At 41.0% G+C, this 21,554-nt stretch overlaps 1 protein-coding gene across 1 annotated transcript in view; it reads left to right on the forward strand.

Moving 5' to 3' along the window:
• Positions 1-21,554, forward strand: part of snd1 (staphylococcal nuclease and tudor domain containing 1) — a 919,733-nt gene that overhangs the window by 31,091 nt on the left and 867,088 nt on the right. Inside the window, exons 6-9 of the mRNA XM_072241822.1 lie at positions 501-592; positions 4,215-4,373; positions 6,824-6,930; positions 18,578-18,668. Coding sequence (XP_072097923.1) covers positions 501-592; positions 4,215-4,373; positions 6,824-6,930; positions 18,578-18,668 — 449 coding nt within the window. The remainder of the gene's footprint in view (positions 1-500; positions 593-4,214; positions 4,374-6,823; positions 6,931-18,577; positions 18,669-21,554) is intronic.

The following is a 21,554-nucleotide window of genomic DNA, read 5'->3' on the forward strand; positions in this document are numbered from 1 at the left end:
CTGTTTTTGCAAACACCTTTCTCTAGCCTTGCTTCAGGCTGATTAAATTTTAGTCTCCAGCTCTATTATTGGTTCTTGTGCTCTTCTATCCACTTGTTCATTGATTAGTTGATCATGTTGTCTGTCCATCTATTCTCCTTGTCTTCCTTGATTAATATTTTCAGAGAAGTATTAGTTTAATATGAACTCGATAGCAATCCCCATCCTACCTATTGAACCTCCTGTAACTATCATTTGTTTTAATGTGAATGCTTCCATCCCTGTTGCCAGTTTACAGCAGTTTTATCAGCTGTCTGGAGATGCACCCAGTAGAAGTTACAGTACAAGTCTCTACATCTTTGTTTTATCGGAGTACCCTTCCTGACTAACATTTTGTCATAGCTTGTCTTATTCAGTCTTTTATGTTCTAGAAAATGGTTTGGTGTTCTACCTGAAAAGTGTTAGTCTGAATTTAGTTTGTTCAATGGATGCATTTGATTTTTATTTTTCTCTGTACACAGCTGTAATTGAGCACGTGCGAGACGGAAGTGTGGTGAGAGCTTTGTTGCTGCCTGACTACTACCTGGTGACGGTGATGCTTTCAGGTGTCAAGGTAGAACTTCAGAACAACATTATTTTCTACTGAAGTAATTATATTGATTTGTGTGCGAAGTTGTACTAATTTCCAAGCTGGATGCGACTGATTTTATAATACACTCTAGAATCGATCTCTAATTTCCCAGTAGGTTGCCACTATTAATTTATTCAATCACAATTTTAATGTTTCTGGCTGTCAATCTGCGATACTACCTTTTTCAGCAGAACCAAAATACTGTTGATGCTGAGGATCTGAACTTAAAACCCGTTGGGGGGGGTGGGTTGTTGGCGAGAATTATTAATATTTCAGGTCAGTGAATTGATTTTGTTGCCTCTGAATTGTTCTGACCAATGGGCATTGATCTGAAATGTAAATGTTGCACAACAGCACATCATACCTTCTAATTAAACTACCATTAAGCACTATTTTGGAAGTGATGTTAGAAGCCAGTATAAAATTTTAAAATATCTGAACTCAAATATTTTTAGACTATCAGTTTTCTCCCTGTCCCACATTCTATTTGATCTACTCTCCACAAATGGGGTATTTCTTATTTTGTTGAGTTATTTGTAGGATGAATGGTCCATTGAGAATGTATATGCACTTTGTAATCCTTGGAGTTTTAATTTTTTTTTTGACATGATCTTGTTGTTCGGGGAAAATCAGCTAGAGGAAACGTATCCAGCTGTACAGCCACCTTTAGGAATTTTTTTTGTAACTGCCTGGAAAGTTGTCTAATTGTATTGTGGAATTAAAATAACCTTTTGAGTAGAATTTTAAAAAAAATGTCCAGATGTGAGAGTATACCAGTAGTGAGCAGATGTACGGAGCCACGTCCAAGCACAATGGAAATCCTTCTGATGGAGGTAACTAATTGGATTTCCTCCCCAAAATATTTTTCTCTTCTAGTTCTGATGGAGGAAGCAGAGGGATTAGATATCTTGTGAAGGGGCCAGGAAACGGATAACTGTAAAAAGGACACAGTAGCATTGTTAATAAAGCTTTTAGTTTGAATAATCAAAGTAAGATATTCACATGTATAATTAAAAAATGAAATGGCAAACAAGGAGGATCTATTCCATGTAGAGAGGCTGGTCACTGGGGACCAAACATTTAACGTAATTGGTAGAAGGAAAGCAAATTGCGGACTTTTTTTTCACCTAAAAGATATTTGACTGAGGAGCAACCTGAAAGGTCAGAGTTTGAAAGCCTCATTGCATTGAAAAGGTTAATGATAACGAAGTTCAGTAAGCTCTTAGCACAGAGCTGGGAAGCACAATTGATTGAAGTACATTTTGTATTAGCCAGTACACCACCTATGACATAAATTACTGATTCTGTGACATTTTGTTCCCCATCACCCCTATCCTTGCTGACTCTGCTGTCTTCCAGTTCGTCATTGTGCTGATTCTAGATGAAGCAAGACATCACCATTTTAAATTACTATTTCTCATCAAACCTCTTTGCATCTGCAATTTTCTGTAACCCTTCCATTTCTGGTGTTTTGATCATGGATGAATTCCATTGCTCTATTAGCAACTACTGCTATCAGCACCTGAAATGTAGTCTCTAGAATTTCCTCCCCAAAACACTTCACACTGCCAGTTTGAAATTTTGATCAAGAATATGCTTATTTTTCCTAATTTCATTTTGTGGCTCTTAAGATTTTTATTTTGAGTTTTATTTCTGCGTTTTACTATATTAAAAGTTATGTAAGTGCAAACTGTTGTAGATACATGATTTCCAATTACCAGTCTGAGTCACTTCCTAATGAAATATGAAATACCTACTTGATGTGCATTGTTTTAAAGTATTATCTTGGTACCACTTGCCATTGCCATCACTACATTACTAATGTGGTATCTGCTTAGATATGTTTAGAGCAATAACCTTGTATCCCAGAGGCAAAAATGCTGTAAGCTGAAGTAAGTTCACGATTGCCCACTGACTGCCATATGCACAATGTATTTCTAGGTCACTGAAGTTAACCGAATCAAATTTTTGAAACACTAATGTGGGTACAGCTATAAGACTAGAATGTATTAAGAATGCTTTGGACACAACTCTATAGCTCTTTCTGCTGTTGATATCTAGTACTGTACAAAAGTCTTGGGCACAGACATATAGCTATGGCACATAAGACTTTTGCGTTGTCTTTCCAATGATTAAGTAACATTTAATACTGCTGAGCTAATACAAAGCTAAGTATTCTTATTTCTGTTTCCCAACCACATTCCTATCTTAACCAATGTATATTACTTTGCAAAAGTCTAGCTATATGTGCCTGAGACTATTGCAGAGTACTGGATGTAAGTATATTTTAAAAACACAGAAAACCTACAGCACAATACAGGCCCTTCGGCCCACAAAGCTGTGCCGAACATGTCCTTACCTGAGAAATTGCCTAGGATTACCTATAGCCCTTTGTTTTTCTGAACTCCATATACCTATCCAGGAGTCTCTTAAAAGACCCTATTGTACTCACCTCCACCACCACCGCCAGCAGCCCATTCCATGCACTCACCACTCTCTGCATATTTAAAGAAAAAAAACAGAAACAACTACTTACCCCTGATGTTTCCTCTGTACCTACTTCCAAGCACCTTAAAACTGTGCCCTCTTGTGCTAGCCACTTCAACCCTGGGAAAAGGCCTCTGACTATCCACACCATCTATGCCTCTTATCATCTTATACACCTCTATCAGGTCAGCTCTCATCCTCCATCGCTCCAAGGAGAAAAGGCCGAGTTCACTCAACCTATTCTCATAAGGCACGCTCCCCAGTCCAGGCAACATCCTTGTAAATCTCCTCTGCACCTTTTCTATGGTTTCCACATCCTTCCTATAGTTAGGTGACCAGAACTAAGCACAGTACTCCAAGTGGGGTCTGACCAGGGTCCAATATAGCTGCAACATTACCTCTTGGCTCCTAAACTCAATCCCACTATTGATGAAGGCCAATGCACAATATGCTTTCTTAACCACAGAGTCAACCTGCGCAGCAGCCTTGAGTGTCCTAAGGACTTGGACCCCAAGATCCATCTGATCCTCCACACTGCCAAGATTCTTACCAATAATACTATATTCTGCCATCATATTTGACCTACCAAAATGAACTACCTCACACTTATCTGAGTTGAACTCCATCTGCCACTTCTCAGCCCAGTTTTGCATTCTATCAATGTCCCGCTGTAACCTCTGACAGCCCTCCACACTACCCACAACACAATCTTTGTGTCATCAGTAAATTTGCTAACCTATCCCTCCACTTACTCATCCAGGTCATTTATAAAAATCACAATGAGTAGGGGTCCCAGAGCAGATCCCTGAGACACGCCACTGGTGACCGACCTCCATGCAGAATATGACCCGTCTACAACCACTCTTTGCCTTCTGCGGGCAAGCCAGTTCTGGATCCACAAAGCAATTTCCCCTTGGATCCCATGCCTCCTTACTTTCTCAGTAAGCCTTATGCCTTGCTGAAATCCATATACACTACATCTGCTGCTCTACCATCATCAATGTGTTTAGTCACATCCTCAAAAAAATTAAATCAGGCTCGTAAGGCATGACCTGCCTTTTGCAAAGTCATGCTGATTATTCCTATTTTGACTATTAAATTTACTTGCCTTTTATAGTGCCCAACATTCAAACGTGAAGCCGATGGGACAGAAACACCAGAGCCTTTTGCAGCTGAGGCAAAGTTTTTTACAGAATCACGTCTTCTGCAGAGGGATGTCCAGATCATCTTGGAGAGTGTGCAGAATCAAGTCATTCTGGGCACCATTCTTCATCCGGTAAGTCTTGTAAAATGGGCAGAATGAACAAGACCTTCAGTCTGTGGTGTGTATATACCATCTGTGATGCCTTATTAAACGGCACATTTACATGCATATGGTTTAATTCCAACCATTACTTGGCTATTCATGTATATGTCTCTGCTTAAACATTGCTATTGTATCTGCTGTCAGCACTTGCCCAGGCAGTTTGTTGCAGGCACCTACCACTCTTTTTTATAAGGAAGTTGCCTCAAAGGTCTTCACTTTAAATCTGTGCCCCTTAATCCTTAAATATTTGCACACAGGATACCTTAGGTATTTTCGCCGAGTGGGGAGATAAAGACTTATCTACCTTATCAACCCCTCATGATTTTACATACTTGTGTGAGATCATGCTCTTGGCCTCCGATGCTTCAGAAAAAGCAATCCAAGTCTGTTTAGCCTCTGAAGGAAATGCTGTCTAATCCAGGCAGCATTCTGGTGAACAACTTCCGTACCCTCCCCAAAGTCCCCACTTCCTTTATTGTAGTAACCAGAAATGCACAATATTCCAAGTGTGGCCTAACTGAAGTTTTGTATAGCTGTAGCGTGGTTCCTGACTTTAATACTCAGCGTGCTGACTGATAAAGGCAAGCTTACTGTATGCCACCTTTACCACCCTACTTCTGTTGCCACTTTCAGAGACCTTGAATTTTCACCCCAATATAAATTATGTGCTATAAATCAGTGCTCCTTAGGATCTTGTTATTTGCTGTATACTTGCATTTAATCTCGCAAAATGCAGAACCTCATACTTACCTGGATTGTTTTTTTTGACATTTCTCTGCCCATATTTCCAACTGGAATGTGGCATTGGGTAATTCTGAAGTAACAAGCTTAGAGGTCCTGCATTTTAACTTTCTGCCTAACTTCCTAAATCCTGTCTGTAGGACCTCTCCTCACATCTTGCCTATGGCATCAATGCTTCTGTGGCTGCTCGTTCTCCACTTTTAAGAAAGGACTGTGCCCGTTCAGATATGTCTTGACCCGGCACTGCAGAGTCAACATGCCATCTTGGAGTCTTGATGCAGATGCTGTATAGAATCATCTGTCTAACCCCCTGACTAAAGAGTCCCCATCACTGTTGCTCTAGTCCTTGACCTACCCTGCTGCACAGTAGAGCTATTTGTGGTGTCACTGATCTGGTTGCTGCAGTTATTTTCTCCTGAGGCTAGTCTCCTAATGGTATCTGAAGTCCCATACTTATTTGAGAACAGCCAGGGAGACTATTCCACTACCTGCTTGTCTTTCCTGGCCATAACCCACCTATCTGACTGAATCTTTGGTGTGACCATCTTCCTGTCGTCCTTAACTTTAAAACTCTGATGCTTGCATGCTCCTCATTTAGTTTAACTGCCCCTCCAACTGATCCAATAGGCCTGAGAGAAGCTACAGATGAAAACATTTCCTGTTGGGGACCCTTGAACACCCATAATCTCCTATGTCTCATGGAAAGAGCATAATGTCAATTACTAGTGACTATATTATTTGAAAAACTATATTTAATTGTCTTGATAGTGGAGGAGATCTGCTGTCCTTTCCCAGACTGGCTTGTATTTGAATTCAGTTCTATATGCGTAACAAACCACTGGTTCCAGAGATAAATAACCAAGAGCATTAAATGGCAGTCTAACTTGTGACACAATAATGCCGTAAGAGGTTGATAGAATTTTTTTTTGCTCTATATCATCATATTTCCTCAGCACTTGTTGACTTTATTATTGCAACACCTATATGCCGCTTTAAAATTGGTATTGTTCAAAAGTGGTGTAGATTATTATTAAAGATTAATTTTTATTATGTTGTATTGTCATTGTTTCCTCAGTGACAATTAGAGTCTTGTAATTTGTAGATTATGTGGTTCTGTGCTGCTGCTTAAGAATTTAACTGAGTGCTATGTAAGCTTGCCAGTTCTAACAAGACTGAGGCTCTCTGCATGGGAGTGGATGCACCAGGAGGTGTTTGTTCTTGTACTCCCTGATACATCACATTGATATGTAGAGGTACTGCATTTGATTATTTAAGAATCTGTCTCCTTGGCAGCAAGATTGAAACCTACTCAATTCTGCCATCTGCTGGGTGTAGCAGCTTAATGTATTAAGAAAATATTCTGCCTCTAAGTGTGGGTAAGGCAGGAGGAATATAGGGTGAAGAAGTGTGCCAATTTACAGCTGGGAGAAACAGTGGAACACTTTCAATGCCTTTGAGGGTGTGCTTTCAGTGAAGGGATAAACAAAAGATTAAATGAGGGTGTTCCTCTTGCTGCTGTGTGTTCAGAGTATGGATGCACCAGACTTTGCTTTTTAAAGGAAATGTACGAGTGTGCAACAAATGCAGCAGTGTAAGGCACTGCCCGCTGTTCTGTTGGATGGTATATCTAGAATAATTGCTTTTTAAAAAAAAACTGGTTCTTTTAATTCCTTCCACAGAATGGTAATATCACAGAGCTACTGCTTCGTGAAGGATTTGCTCGATGTGTTGACTGGTCAATTGCAGTTTACACTCAAGGTCCTGAAAAACTTCGAGCTGCTGAAAGGTAAATTGACTGTGGATTGGGTAATTGAAAATATTGTATGCAAGTCAAAACTTGGGCATAATATTAAGACTGAAATGATTTGACAGCATGTATTTAGACTAAAAATATTTTTTCTTGTTTTACTTGGAGCAATTACCTTTACAAAGCAATCAGATGAAAATAACAATAGAAGCAGAACCCTCAAGTTATTTTTACAGACTACTTGTAAAGTCTTCCTGAATTAAGAAATAATTTATTAAGTTTCAAGTAGTTGATATGGATTTTTCGTGAGTCTTGGTATATTCCTACATGACAGGTTAAGAAATGAAAAGTCTTTGAGATTCAAATAAAAGTGCCAAATTGGATCCATAGTTGGTTTATTAGCAAATTATTGATGTATACTTGTGCCTGGAAAGCTAAGGCCACATGGTTCAGTGCTTGGGCCCTTGCATTTTGTGGTATTTTGGACAGGGGAAAGAAGCTTGCAGCTGATACAGAAAAAAAAGTAGCTAAGTCGTTAAAGTGAGGAGGAAATCTTTAGTATATGTGTAGCTTCCAAAAGGGTTTTGCCAGAACTGAATAGCGATTAGGCAATGGCTTGTCTTATAGTATACTTTTCTTCTCAGCGTTTTGTCTGAAAGAACTCAATGCACTGGAGAAAGTGCATAAAAGGTTAATTAAGTTGTTTATAGAACTGTGAAATTGTGCTCACGAGGGAAGATGGATAAGGTAAGATTTTCTTTTGCATTTTGTGGCTTGGGAAAGATTGAACTGTGGTATGTAAAAGTGATGATCCAAAACAGATGGCCCATTTCCCTGTTTATACTTTATTGTCACCAAACAATTGATACTAGAGCGTATAATCATCACAGCGATATTTGATTCTGCGTTTCCCGCTCCCTAGAGTACAAATCGATAGTAAATATTAAAAATTTAAATTATAAATCATAAATAGAAAATGGAAAGTAAGGTAGTGCAAAAAAACCGAGAGGCAGGTCTGGACATTTGGAGGGTACGGCCCAGATCCGGGTCAGGATCTGTTCAGCAGTCTTAACACAGTTGGAAAGAAGCTGTTCTCAAATATAGCCGTACGAGTCTTCAAGCTCTGAGCCTTCTCCCGGAGGGAAGAGGGACGAAAAGTGTGTTGGCTGGATGGGTCATGTCTTTGATTATCCTGGCAGCAGTGCTCCAACAGTGTGCGGCATAAAGTGAGTCCAAGGACGGAAGATTGGTTTGTGTGATGTGCTGCGCTGTGTTTTTTGCAAGAGATCAAAAACCAGAGGGGTGAGATTGTCATTTATCAAAGCAGTAGAAGGTAGATCAGGGAAAAGATTTCCACCCAAAGAATGGTAGCTATCTGAAGTGTACTGTCTGAGAAGGTGGCAGAGGCAGACATGTTCATTGTTTTAAATCCTAGTAAGTGTACTTGATAAAATGACTCGCTGTGCAGTGAATGTAGTGTTGGAAAGTGACATTAGGTTGTCATGGATGTGTTAGGCTAAATGACTTCTTTCAGTGTTGTAAATTTTCATATATAAATGTGCCTTTTTTTGTTGATCTGGAATAGTGAAGTTCAAGGGGGGCCTATCAGCTGAGTTAACTGCATGTTGTTGTTTTGATTTCAGTAGGAAGTAAGTGTGACTTTTTGAGTGTGCTGAGTGAAGTCTGTTATGTACCCTGCTTTTCCTAAAGGGTAATGATTACCTGCCATTTGTGCTTGCTCTTGGGCATTTCCTTGGTGTCTGGTGCTTCTTCACTGAAGAAGGAAGACTACTCATTTGAATCAGTTATTGGAAGTTGGTCAAGGCAATGGGCAGCTGAGGATGCTGTGTTGGGTTTTAAGAATTGCCACAGGAGATGGAGAACATAGAAATCTGAGTCATTTTGAAATTCCAGCTTTATTTTGTTTAGTTCTTTTCCCTCTGCTCCCCATCAATCATTAGATTTTTTCACTTCTTGGAAGCAACTACACCTCAAATCTCCTGAGCTTGCCAGTACTGGGAGGAAGTGCTTGCTGAATGAGTGGGAAGTGTTGATGTTGTGTTACGTATGTGCAAGGGGACAAATGATGTTCTTTGAGATTGGCTCAGCATCAATATTGTAAAATCTTTTGAAATTGGTTCTTAACTCTTCTCCTTTCAACTGGAGTAGGTTTTAAATTTGATACTGTTGTCTTAAGATGAGCTTTGTAATGTTGTGTAGCAATACACGTTGGTTCCAGTCAAAACTCTTGGGCAGGAATCAGCAGAACCAAAGGTTGTGTAGTTAAATTTGTGTTGACATACTCGTCTCAGGCAGTGGCTTTGAGTGAAACTGGTTGCCTTTCATCAGGACTGGGTAAAGTTCAGAGACGGGTTATTAAAGGTACCTTAAAAGTGGTGATTAAGTTGATGTTTTACATTTGTGGCCTTGATAAGTGGGAAGGAAGAGGGTAAAATGTTGGGAATGATAACTCATGGTTTCAATGAAGAATGCCTTGAGAGGAGGAAAGACATGAAAATAAAGGAGTAAACTAATATCCTCAAGAAGAATAGCCCCTTTGGGATTTTAACATGCAGAGGAAAAGAAAGTATTTGTATGGAGACACAAGGGTCTCAGTCCCAAATGTTTATTTATTTCCGTAGATGCTGCCTAACCTGCTGGAGTTCCTACAGCATTTTGTGTGTGTATTGTGACTCTGGGTTTCCAGCATCTGCAGACTCTGTGTTTGTGAATTATGTGGTGACATGTGAGAATGTCAGGAAATGTGGAGGTGGATGAGGTGAAACAGGATAGTTTTGTTTTTGGGAGAGTAATGCGAGAGTGGAGATGCTGGAAATAGAACTGGCAGAGTTGAGGGACTATGTTGGTTTGGAATCTCCAAAGGCATTGTCAGAATAGGTGGTGTGCAATGAAGGGGAATTGAAGGGAAATGAGTAAAAAGCAGAAAATTTGAACAGTTATTTTAAGATGCTGAGATTAAAATCTTAAGTGGAAAATTCCTGAAGCAAAATACAAGGAGGGAATAGTAACTAAGTAATCTGTACCATTGCAGGAAAGGTGCTAAGTAAGGGGTGCCAGCTTCCTCACAGCAGGGATATTGATATTGTGATCTGTCGAAGTTCCCTGGCTTCTAGAAATGACTGGTCCATGGATGGTGAAGATTTAGAGTGACATTGGTCCAAATGCACGCAAATGGGACTTGCTCAGAAAGTCTCCTTTGTTGGTATGGATGGGTTGGCCAAAGCTTCTGTGTCTATGCTATGTAGTACTAATTCTGTAACCTCGTAGATTTGCAAAGCATAAATGTAACTCTTTAGGAAAGAAGGGCAGTAGGTGAAAGTGGTCAGCATTGCCATTGTTATTGAACGTTCTTGGAATCACTATTTTTGAAAAAGTACAGTGGAGTGTGGTTAATTGGGACACATCGGAGCTAATCCATTTTGACCCATTTAAAATGGATTTTAATTGCGCTGTCTGAGTTAACTTGAGTTTCATGGAAATTGTTAAAAAGTCATAAAAAGACTGCCATTTAACTGAGTAACAAATTGTGTATTTAGATGAAATACAAAACAAATTGGAACACTACCAATACAACTGGTGGTCGTCAGTCATATGACAGAACACCTGTGCGGGAGAGTTTTTAAAGTAGAAAAGCTGTTGCAGTGAAATCTTGGTTGCAGTGGGTGAACATGACTACTTATGAGCCTTGAAATGCCTTTATTCTCCACGGAGCATTGCAAAATGTCTGTCTTGACCCTTGGATCTCACTGCTGATCTCATCTGCCCTGTCTGCTGGAGCTGACTTCACATACTAGGAAAGACATACGCTTATTTCACCAGGAGATGAGACACCAGCTACGCTTACGTGGTTTAGCCCATTTGTTGAAGCATTGTGCTGGGCTGTGGACAAACAGCCATTTGGGGCCACAAGTATAAGCTGAGAGTCTCGTAGGGACTGAAGGTAACATTCAAGATGCTTGTTGATACCTTCAAATGTTTTGTAGTTCCTAACTTTAAGAATGAAAGCATTTTGTTTTAACTCTTGACTGTTTCTGACATTTCCAAGCTTGAATTATTGAAATTGCAGTGATCAAAACAAATTTTCCTTGAAACACAGTGTATTCTCTAACGGCTACATAAATGCTAGTTAGAAACTGTTTGGCAACAGTTTCCTGCCCCAATTAAGCGGCATAGTGTCCCAAATAAAGGGACTCCCAGCTATTTGGTTGATTAGTTTTTGTTCTTTAAAGATTTTCCCGAATAAGTGACTGCCCTGATTAACTGATGGCTAAATTAAATGGAATCCTTTGTATTTGTATTTGAGCTATTTATGAAGTTCTTTTGAGACATCAAGCGACGTGAGTACAGGGGAATGGATGGATGAATGTGCTTGTAAACACTAGAGATCCTGCATATGCTGGATATCCAGAACCACACACACAGAATGATGGAGGAACTGAGCAGGTCATGCAGCATCTATGAAATTGAATAAACAGTTGACATTTTGGGCCAAGACCCTTCCTCGGGACTGTATAAGAAAGGGGAAGATACCAGAATAAAAAGGTGGGGGAGGGGAAGGGGGATAGCTAGAAGGTGATAGGTGAAGCTCAGTGGGTGGTAAAGGTCAGAGAAGAAGGAATCTGATGGGAGATGAGAATGGGTCGTGGGGGAAAGGGAAGAAGGAGGAGCACCAGAGGGAGCTGGTAGATAGGTGAGGAGAAGAGGTAAAAGGCCTGAGTGGGGAATAGAAAAGAGGGAAGGGGGGAAAATGCTGCAAGGAGAAATCTATAATCATGCCATCAGGTTGGAGGCTCTCCAGGTGGAATATGAGATGTTACTCTTCCACCCTGAGGCCATGTCGGAACAGGAATTGGGATAGGAATTAAAGTGGTTGGCCACCAGGGAATTCCGCTTTTTGCAGGTGGAGCTGACGTGGCCAACAAAGCAGTCAACCTTGGGTCTTCCCAATTTAGAGGAATTTGCATTAGGAGCATTGGATGCAATAGATGACCCTGACAGATTCACAGGTGAAGTGTTGCCTCACCTGGAGGGACTATTTGGGGCCCTAAATGGCGGTGAAAGAGGAGGTGAATGGGCAGGTATAGCATTTCTGTCAGGAGGGAGATTAGTGGGGAGGGACAAATGGACAAGAGAATCAGAGGAAGCGATCCGGGCAGAAAGTGGGGGGTTGGAGCTGGGGATCGTAAAGATGTGTTTGGTGGTAGGAGCCTGTTGAAGATGGCAGAAGCTGTGGAGAATGATGTGTTGGATGTGGAGGCTCAAGAGGAACTGTGTCACTGTTAAAGGGGCAGCAAGTTAGGGTGAGCAGCAGTGTCTGGGAAATAGAGGAGATGTGGGTGAGGGCAGCATCGATGGTGGAGGAAGAGAAACTTTCTTTGGAGGACATTTCTGATGAACCGAAAAGAAAGCGTCATCTTGGCATGCAGCAAAGACAAAGGAACATATGAAAGGTTATTAGCAGGAGGCCGGGTGAGCAGAGATATAGTTAAGGTAGCTGTGGGAATTGGTAAATTAATAAAAGATGTCAACACAAAATAATCTGCAGATGCTGGGATCAAAGCAACACTCACAACACGCTGGAGTAACTCAGGTCGGAACAGCATCCGTGGAAACGATCAGTCAACGTTTCGGGCCTTTATAGAACCTCGGCCCCTTCCCCCTACAGTCCTGACGAAGGGTTCCGACCCGAAACGTCGACTGATCGTTTCCACGGATGCTGTCCGACCTGCTGAGTTCCTCCAGCATGTTGTGAGTCTTAATAAAAGATGTCAGTAGGCAGTTTTTCTCGATAGATGGAGAAAGGGAAGAGAAATGGAGCAAGTGAATTTAAGGGCAGGGTGGAAGTTGCAGGCAAAGTTGAAGAAATTGATGAGCTGAGCATGGGTGCATGAAACAGCATTAGTGCAATTGTCAATATAGTCTAGGAAGAGTTGGGGAGCATTGCCACAGAAGGATTGGTATATGGATTGTTCTGTGTAGATCACAATGCCATTAGTTTCAATATAATTATGGAGAAGGATAGGACTGGACCTAGGGTTGAGATTTTTGATTGGAGAAAGGCTAACTTTGAGGAGATGCAAAAGGATTTAGAAGGAGTGGATTGGGACAATTTGTTTTATGGGAAGGATATAATAGAGAAATGGAGGTCATTTAAAGGTGAAATTTTGAGGGTACAGAATCTTTATGTTCCTGTTAGGTTGAAAGGAAAGGTTAAAAGTTTGAGAGAGCCATGGTTTTCAAGGGATATTGGAAACTTGGTTCAGAAAAAGAGAGAGATCTACAATAAATATAGGCAGCTTGGAGTAAATGAGGTGCTCGAGGTATATAAAAAATGTAAAAAGAATCTTAAGAAAGAAATTAGAAAAGCTAAAAGATGATATGAGGTTGCTTTGGCAAGTAAGGTGAAAATAAATCCAAAGGATCTCTACAGTTATATTAATAGCAAAAGGATAGTGAGGGATAAAATTGGTCCCTTAGAGAATCAGTGTGGACGGCTATGTGTGGAGCCAAAAGAGATGGGGGAGATTTTGAACAATTTCTTTTCTTCCGTATTCACTAAGGAGAAGGATATTGAATTGTGTAAGGTAAGGGAAACAAGTAGGGTAGTTATGGAAACTATGATGATTAAAGAAGGGGAAGTACTGGCGCTTTTAAGGAATATAAAAGTGGATAAGTCTCCGGGTTCTTACAGGATATTCCCTAGGACCTTGAGGGAAGTTAGTGTTGAAATAGCAGGGGCTCTGACAGAAATATTTCAAATGTCATTAGAAACGGGGATGGTGCCGGAGGATTGGCGTACTGCTCATGTGGTTCCATTGTTTAAAAAGGGTTCTAAGAGTAAACCTAGCAATTATCGGCCTGTGAGTTTGACATCAGTGGTGGGTAAATTGATGGAAAGTATTCTTAGAGATGGTATATATAGTCTGGATAAACAGGGTCTGACTAGGAACAGTCAACATGGATTTGTGCGTAGAAGGTCATGTTTGACAAATCTTGTTGAATTTTTTTGGAGGTTACTAGGAAAATTGAGGGTAAACCGGTAGATGTGGTCTATACGGACTTCAGTAAGGCCTTTAACAAGGTTTCACATGGAAGGTTAATTAGGAAGGTTCAGTCGTTAGGTATTAATATTGAAGTAGTAAAATGGATTCAACAGTGGCTGGATGGGAGATGCCAGAGAGTAGTGGTGGATAACTGTTTGTCAGGTTGGAGGCTGGTGACTAGTGGTGTGCCTCAGGGATCTGAACTGGGTCCAATGTTGTTTGTCATTTACATTAATGATCTGGATGATGGGGTGGTAAATTGGATTAGTAAGTATGTAGATGATACTAAGATAGGTGGTATGGATAATGAAGTAGGTTTTCAAAGCTTGCAGAGAGATTTAGGCCAGTTAGAAGAGCGGGCTGAAAGCTGGCAGATAGAGTTTAATGCTGATAAGTGTGAGGTGCTACATTTTGGTAGAACTAATCAAAATAGGACATACATGGTAAATGGTAGGGCCTTGAGGAATGCAGTAGAACAGAGGGATCTAGGAATAATGGTGCATAGTTCCCTGAAGGTGGAATCTTTTGTGGATAGGGTAGTGAAGAAAGCTTTTGGTATGCTGGCCTTTATAAATCAGAGCATTGAGTATAGGAGTTGGGATGTAGTGTTAAAATCGTACAAGGCATTGGTGAGGCCAAATTTGGAGTATTGTGTACAGTTATGGTCACCAAATTAGAGGAAAGATGTCAACAAAATAGAGAGAGTACAGAGGAAATTTACTAGAATATTACCTAGGTTTCAGCACCTAAGTTACAGAGAAAGGTTGAACAAGTTAGGTCTTTATTCTTTGGAGCGTAGAAGGTTGGGGGGGACTTGATAAAGGTATTTAAAATTATGAGGGGGATAGATAGAGTTGACGTGGATAGGCATTTTCCGTTGAGAGTAGGGGAGATTCAAACAAGAGGATATGAGTTGAGAGTTAAGGGGCAAAAGTTTAGGGGTAACACGAGGGGGAACTTCCTTAATCAGAGAGTGGTAGCTGTGTTGTATGAGCTTCCAGTAGAAGTGGTAGAGGCAGGTTCGATTTTGTCATTTAAAAAAAAAATTGGATAGGTATATGGACAGGAAAGGAATGGGGCGTTATGGGCTGAATGCAAGTAGATGGGACTAGGTGAGAGTAAGCGTTCGGCACGGATTAGAAGGGCCGAGATGGCAGGCATAGCAGGGGCCTGTGGTTGCCACTTGGGTTTTGAGAAAGTGGGAGGAGTTGAAGGAGATGTTGAGGGTGAGGACCCATTCTGCCAGGCAGAGTAGGGTGGTGGTGGAGGGGAATTGGTTGGATCTTTTGAGATAGAAATGGATGGCTTTAAGGCCTCCTTGCTTGGACATCCATGGTGAAAATGAGGCAGTCAGGGTCTGGGAATGTATTTCTTTCTAAGAGACATTTTTGTAGGGTGTCCCTTTAAAGGTCAATATATTTAGAACTCGTGAAATTGTGGATAATAGATCATTATGTATATTAGATTGACTACTGAGAGAAAACACTATGGATTTTCATTTTGGCATCCGTGAAGCTGGTGGGTTCAGAATGAGTGAGGAAAACAGAACAAGATGATTCAAGAGTGCCCCCACAGAGCAGGATGCATTTAAAGGGAGTGCAGAAACCAGGACCTCAGCAAGTGGGTGTAAAGTGTGAGAACCTGGCAAGTGGAAACTGCAAGTCATCTGTTTGAAGATTTCGTAATCACTGCCTGGATAATGGAAAGGTTGAATAGTGAATAATTGGAGATGTGCATAAACGAAAGGAGTCAACTGTGTTGCAACTGAATTACCTGAGAGACAAAAAGTAGTAAAGTCTATTGAAGTCAAAGGCTGTAAGGTCGTACAAGTGGTTTTCAGTTTGTATGGAAATTTGACATGTGGAGTTTAATATTCAGCCATATGATATCTACTTTGGCAATATTTGTTAAATAGAGAAAGACTAAAATATGTTGTACTGGGGTATCATTGTATATGCAGTGTAATGTTCGCAGATGAAATGTGGGGTTAGAATGACAGAGGTGTTTTGGTTGGTGAGCTCTGCACATTTTGTTTTCTTTATTTGACCAGACACTTACTGGAATTATAAGAATTAAAAGGATTCTCTAATTTGATTCCCTGGGTTAAGACTTTACCGTATGAAATGATAGCAACACACATCAAAGTTGCTGGTGAACGCAGCAGGCTAGGCAGCATCTCTAGGAAGAGGTACAGTCGACGTTTCGGGCCGAGACCCTTCGTCAGGACTAACTGAAGGAAGAGCTAGTAAGAGATTTGAAAGTGGCAGGGGGAGATCCAAAATGATAGGAGAAGACAGGAGGGGGAGGGATGGAGCCAAGAGCTGGACAGTTGATTGGCAAAAGTGATATGAGAGGATCATGGGACAGGAGGCCCAGGGAGAAGGAGAAGGAGAAGGGGGAGGGGGGAAAACCCCAGAGAATGGGCAAGGGGTATAGTCAGAGGGACACAGGGGGAAAAAGGAGAGAGAGAGAAAGAATATGTGTACATAAATAACTGATGGGGTACGAGGGGGAGGTGGGGCATTAACGGAAGTTAGAGAAGTCAGTATCCATGCCATCAGGTTGAAGGCTACCCAGGGTGTTGTTCCTCCAACCTGAGTGTGGCTTCATCTTTACAGTAGAGGAGGCCGTGGATAGACATATCAGAATGGGAATGGGATGTGGAATTAAAATGTGTGGCCACTGGGAGATCCTGCTTTCTCTGGTGGACAGAACGTAGGTGTTCAGCAAAATGATCTATGCCCCCACATCCCATTCCCATTCTGATATGTCTGTCCATGGCCTTCTCTACTGTAAAGATGAAGCCACACTCAGGTAAGACCTCACTTGGAGTACTGTGTGCAGTTTTGGGCTCCTTATTTAAGAAAGGATGTGCTGATGTTGGAGAGGGTTCAGAGAAGATTCACTAGAATGATTCCGGGAATGAGAGGGTTAACATATGAGGACTGTTTGTCCGCTCTTGGACTGTATTCCTTGGAGTTTAGAAGAATGCGGGGGGACCTCATTGAAACATTTTGAATGTTGAAAGGCATGGACAAAGTGGATGTGGCAAAGTTGTTTCCCATGATGGGGGAGACTAGTACGAGAGGGCATGACTTGAGGATTGAAGGGCGCCCATTCAGAACGGAGTTCCGAAGAAAATTTTTTGCCAGAGGGTGGTGAATCTGGAATTTGTTGCCATGGGCAGCAGTGGAGGCCAAGTCATTGGGTGTATTTAAGGCAGAGATTGATAGGTATCTGAGTAACCAGGGCATCAAAGGTTATGGTGAGAAGGCAGGGGAGTGGGACTAAATGGGAGAATGGATCAGCTCATGATAAAATGGCAGAGCAGACTTGATGGGCTGAATGGCCAACTTCTCCTTTGTCTTATGGTCTTATGATATCAGAAAGTTGGATGGACTATAACATAAAAAAGCAAAGAATGACCAAACGATAGTGATGAAAAAGATAAAACTAAGATGAAGCTAAGCCAAAAAGAAAAAAAAGTTCCTGTAGAAATTCAGAAAAAGGCAAGTGTTACAAATTGAGTGCGTGTCTTACAGATAATGATTTTTCTTTACTTGCTGTCCCATGTTTACATTTTGAATTGTGGAATTGTGGAGTGTAGTTACAGATGAGTTACAAAGTAGTTTCAAACACAACTGATAATGTTACATCGCAAACACGAGGAAATGGGCAAATGTTGGAAATTCAAGCAACACAGAAAACCACTCAAAAAATGCTGGTGAACGCAGCAGGCCAGGCAGCATCTATAGGAAGAGGTACAGTCGATGCTTCGGGCCAAGACCCTTCATCAGGATTAACTGAAAGAAGAGATAGTAAGAGATTTGAAAGGGGGAAGGGGAGATGCGAAATGATAGAAGACAGGAGGGGGAGGGATGGAGCTAAGAGCTGGAAAGTTGATTGGCAAAAGGGATACAAGGCTGGAGAAGGGAGAGGATCATGGGATGGGAAGCCCAGGAAGAAAGAAAGGGGGACTGGAGCCCAAACGATGGAGAGCAGGCAAGGAGTTATAGTGAAAGGGACAGAGGGAGAAAAAAGAGGAAAAAAGGGGGGGGAAAATAAAAAAAATAAATAAGGGATGGGGTACGAAGGGGACGAGAGGCATTAACGGAAGTATGGAGGAGTCAGTGTTCATGCCATCAGGTTGGAAGCTACCCAGGCGGAATATAAGGTGTTGTTCCTCCAACCTTAGTGTGGACAACAACCATATCCTTCATCATCCTTGAAATGAAGATCAGAAGAATTCTGCATATTGAATGAACCATGTGATTGGGCCTTCGCAGACCTTTGAAAACTTCCAAAGACTCAATACTAAATGTGAATGAAATTTTCCTTTTCACACCTCTAAATGATCTATTCCGTATTCAAAGACCTCAGGGAGGCCATCTACATCCAGCCTGTCAAGTCCAAAATGAGTGGTGTTTGTTAAAAGTTTTGAATTCATCACTTTTATTACAAATAAGACTCAGTTGAAAACATCTTGTTCACTCAACTGCACCTTTTTCTGGTTTGGGAGAAGTCATTTTTAGCTTTTCCCAAATTATAAGCACTTTGGTTTACTGGCTCATTGTTTCCTAACCTAAATCTTAACACACTTGAATACTCCTTTATGTTGACAGATCTGCCAAAGAGCGCAAACTTCGGATCTGGAAAGATTATGTGGCTCCAACAGCTAATATGGACCAAAAGGACAAGCATTTTGTGGCTAAGGTTGGTTCAAATCAACAGTGGACAGTGGTTAAATGTACAGTGTTTTATTTTTTATACATACTATTTGTTCATTTTTAAAATGCATGTGTCAACTTCACTGATGAACTGGAGAGCTCAAGAGCATAATTTTGTGGAAGTGATAAGTTTTGAATTTTATTTCCCCTCACATTTTGAGTTGGCTGAGATGTTACTAAACTGTGACCTTTGGATGAGATTAGGAACTCAGTACACTGGGGCTTAACTGCTATGAGTCCCTAAATTGTGTCCATCTTTGAGTTAAAACTTTTTTTGGGGGGCTTGGCTGTACCAAACATGATTCTGTCCTGTAACCATTTGTTTTAATGGGGAATTCTTTCTAATCCAGAGTAATAAATCAGAGTGAACTCTTCAAAAAATGAAAGTCAGGTATATAGCTAGTGGTCAAATATTTAACATGTGTTGGAAAGAGTTTATGGGAATGTAGCAAGGATCAAAAGTAAACACTGGTATTAACATGATTATAAATGGGTGGTTAATGGTCATCATGGTCTTAAGGGTGTTAAGGCTGGTTTCTATACTGTATCTCTCTGACTCTGTCACTGATGTTTGGAATCTCATGACCCTCTTATTCGTGACTTTTCAAAGTTCTTTATCTGAAGAGACTCCAGAAATTATTTCCCATAGAATGTTTTCAAGAATTGCCATTTATGAAGATAATCTGCCTCAGAGTGTAAATCAAAATTTCATATTATGGAAACCAAAAGCATTTGATGTTGGGGGGGAGGTATTTCCATACCTTCAATATGGAAATTCTCTAAAGTGTAAAGTTACATTCTAGAGTGCCACCAGGATTATATTTTGCTATAAATTTAATAAAGAAATGGTAACATATTCCAACTTGGTGTGTGTCTGTTTTGGAGACGAATATAGAGGTGACTTTCTCCTCCACATACAGTGTTTATATTTATGCACATTTAATTTCATATCTGTACTTTCAACTTTTTATATAATTCTTTAGTCTGTATGATTAAGTATTATTTTGTATAGTAGAAAACCTACAGCACAATACAGGCTACAATGCTGTGCCGAACATGTACTTTAGAAATTACTTGGGGCTACCCATAGCCCTCTATAGCTCCATGTACCTATCCAGGAGTCTCTTAAAAGACCTTATTGTATACTTCTCGGTCACCGTTGCCGGCAGCCCATTCCATGCACTCACTACTCTTTGCATTTTTTAAAAAAAAAACATCAACAAATTGCCCCTGACATCCTCTGTGTACCTACTTCCAAGCCCCTTAAAACTCTGCCCTCTCGTGTTAGCCATTTCAGCCCTGGGGAGAAAGGCTCTGACTATCCACATGATCAATGCCTCTCATCATCTTATACACCTCTTATCAGGTCACCTCTCATCCTCCGCCGCTTCAAGGAGAAAAGGCCGAATTCATTCAACCTATTCTCATAAGGCATGCTCCCCAATCCAGGCAACATCCTTTTAAATCTCCTTTGCACCCTTTCTATGGTTTCCGCATCCTTCCTATAGTGAGGTGACCAGAGCTGAGCACAGTACTCCAAGTGGGGTCTGACCTGGGTCCCGTACAGCTGTAACATTACCTCTCGGCTCTTGAACTCAATCCCATGGTCGATGAAGGCCAATGCACTGTATGCCTTCTTAACCACAGAGTCAACCTGTGCAGCAGTTTTGAGTATCCTATGGACACGGACCCAAGATCCGTTTGATTCTCCACACTGCCATTAATACTATATTCTATCATGATATTTGAGCTACTAAAATGAAGCACCTCACACTTATCTGGGTTGAACTCAATCTATCACTTCTCAGCCCAGTTTTGCATCCTATCAATGTCCTGCTGTAACCTCTGACAGCCCTCCACACTATCCACAACACCCCCAACCTTTGTGTCTTATTGCGACAACATGCCTAATTCCTAACACATGGTAATGTTTATGGCAAATAAAGTTGATCCTTCTATCAGGCAGAGTTTATGGGTTTGGGAGGTGCTTTGGCGAAGTCTTTGCAATTCCTTAAATTTTGGTTTTGGGTAGTTTTTTTTAATGGTGGAAGTGGTAAATGTTTAATGTGCTGGAAGTGGATTCTGTTCTGGATGCTGTCAGGCTAAGAGAGTTGAGTGTATTCTATTGATATATACCTTGTAGGTGCTGGGTAGGATTTGGGTGTCACTAGGTAAGTCACTCATCAAAGAATACCTAACCCCCGAAGACAGAGATGTCTATGTTCACAATGTTTTTCACATCCTTTAGACTTTTCTAAGTTACTTAGTCAAATGCTCCTACCAGCAGTGACCTGCTAATTTATTATGTTGGTTGAAGGATGTATTAGCTTGGATGTGGGCTAATTCTCCCACTCCTGAAAATTGAAAATCTGCCACAACAGCAACCTCTTACTCAGTGTCAGCAAGACCAAGGAGTTGATTTTTGACTTTGGGAGGAGGAAACCAGAGGTACAAGAACAAGTCTTCATTGGGAGATCAGAGTTGGAGAGAGTCAGCAACTTTAAATTCCTTGATATCATTTCAGAGGAATTGTCTTGGGCACAGCACATAACTGCAATTACAAAGAAAGCATGGCAGTGCCACTACTTCCTTAGAGGTTGCGAAGATTCAGCATGACATGTAAAACTTTGACAAACTTCTACAGATATGCAGTGGAAAGTTTCTTGACTGCCTGTTTCACAGTTTGGTATGGAAATACCAGTGCCCTTGAATAGAAAAGCCTACAAAAGGTAGTGGGTATGGCCCAATCCATCACTGGTGAAGCCCTCTGCACCATTGAGCACATCTACCAGGAGTGTTCTCGCAAGAAAGCAGCATCTGTCATCAGGGATCCCCACCACCCAGATCATGCTCTCTTCTCGCTTCTGCTATC

Source organism: Mobula birostris, chromosome 23, assembly GCF_030028105.1.
Source record: "Mobula birostris isolate sMobBir1 chromosome 23, sMobBir1.hap1, whole genome shotgun sequence".
NCBI classification, from domain to species: Eukaryota; Metazoa; Chordata; class Chondrichthyes; order Myliobatiformes; family Myliobatidae; genus Mobula; species Mobula birostris.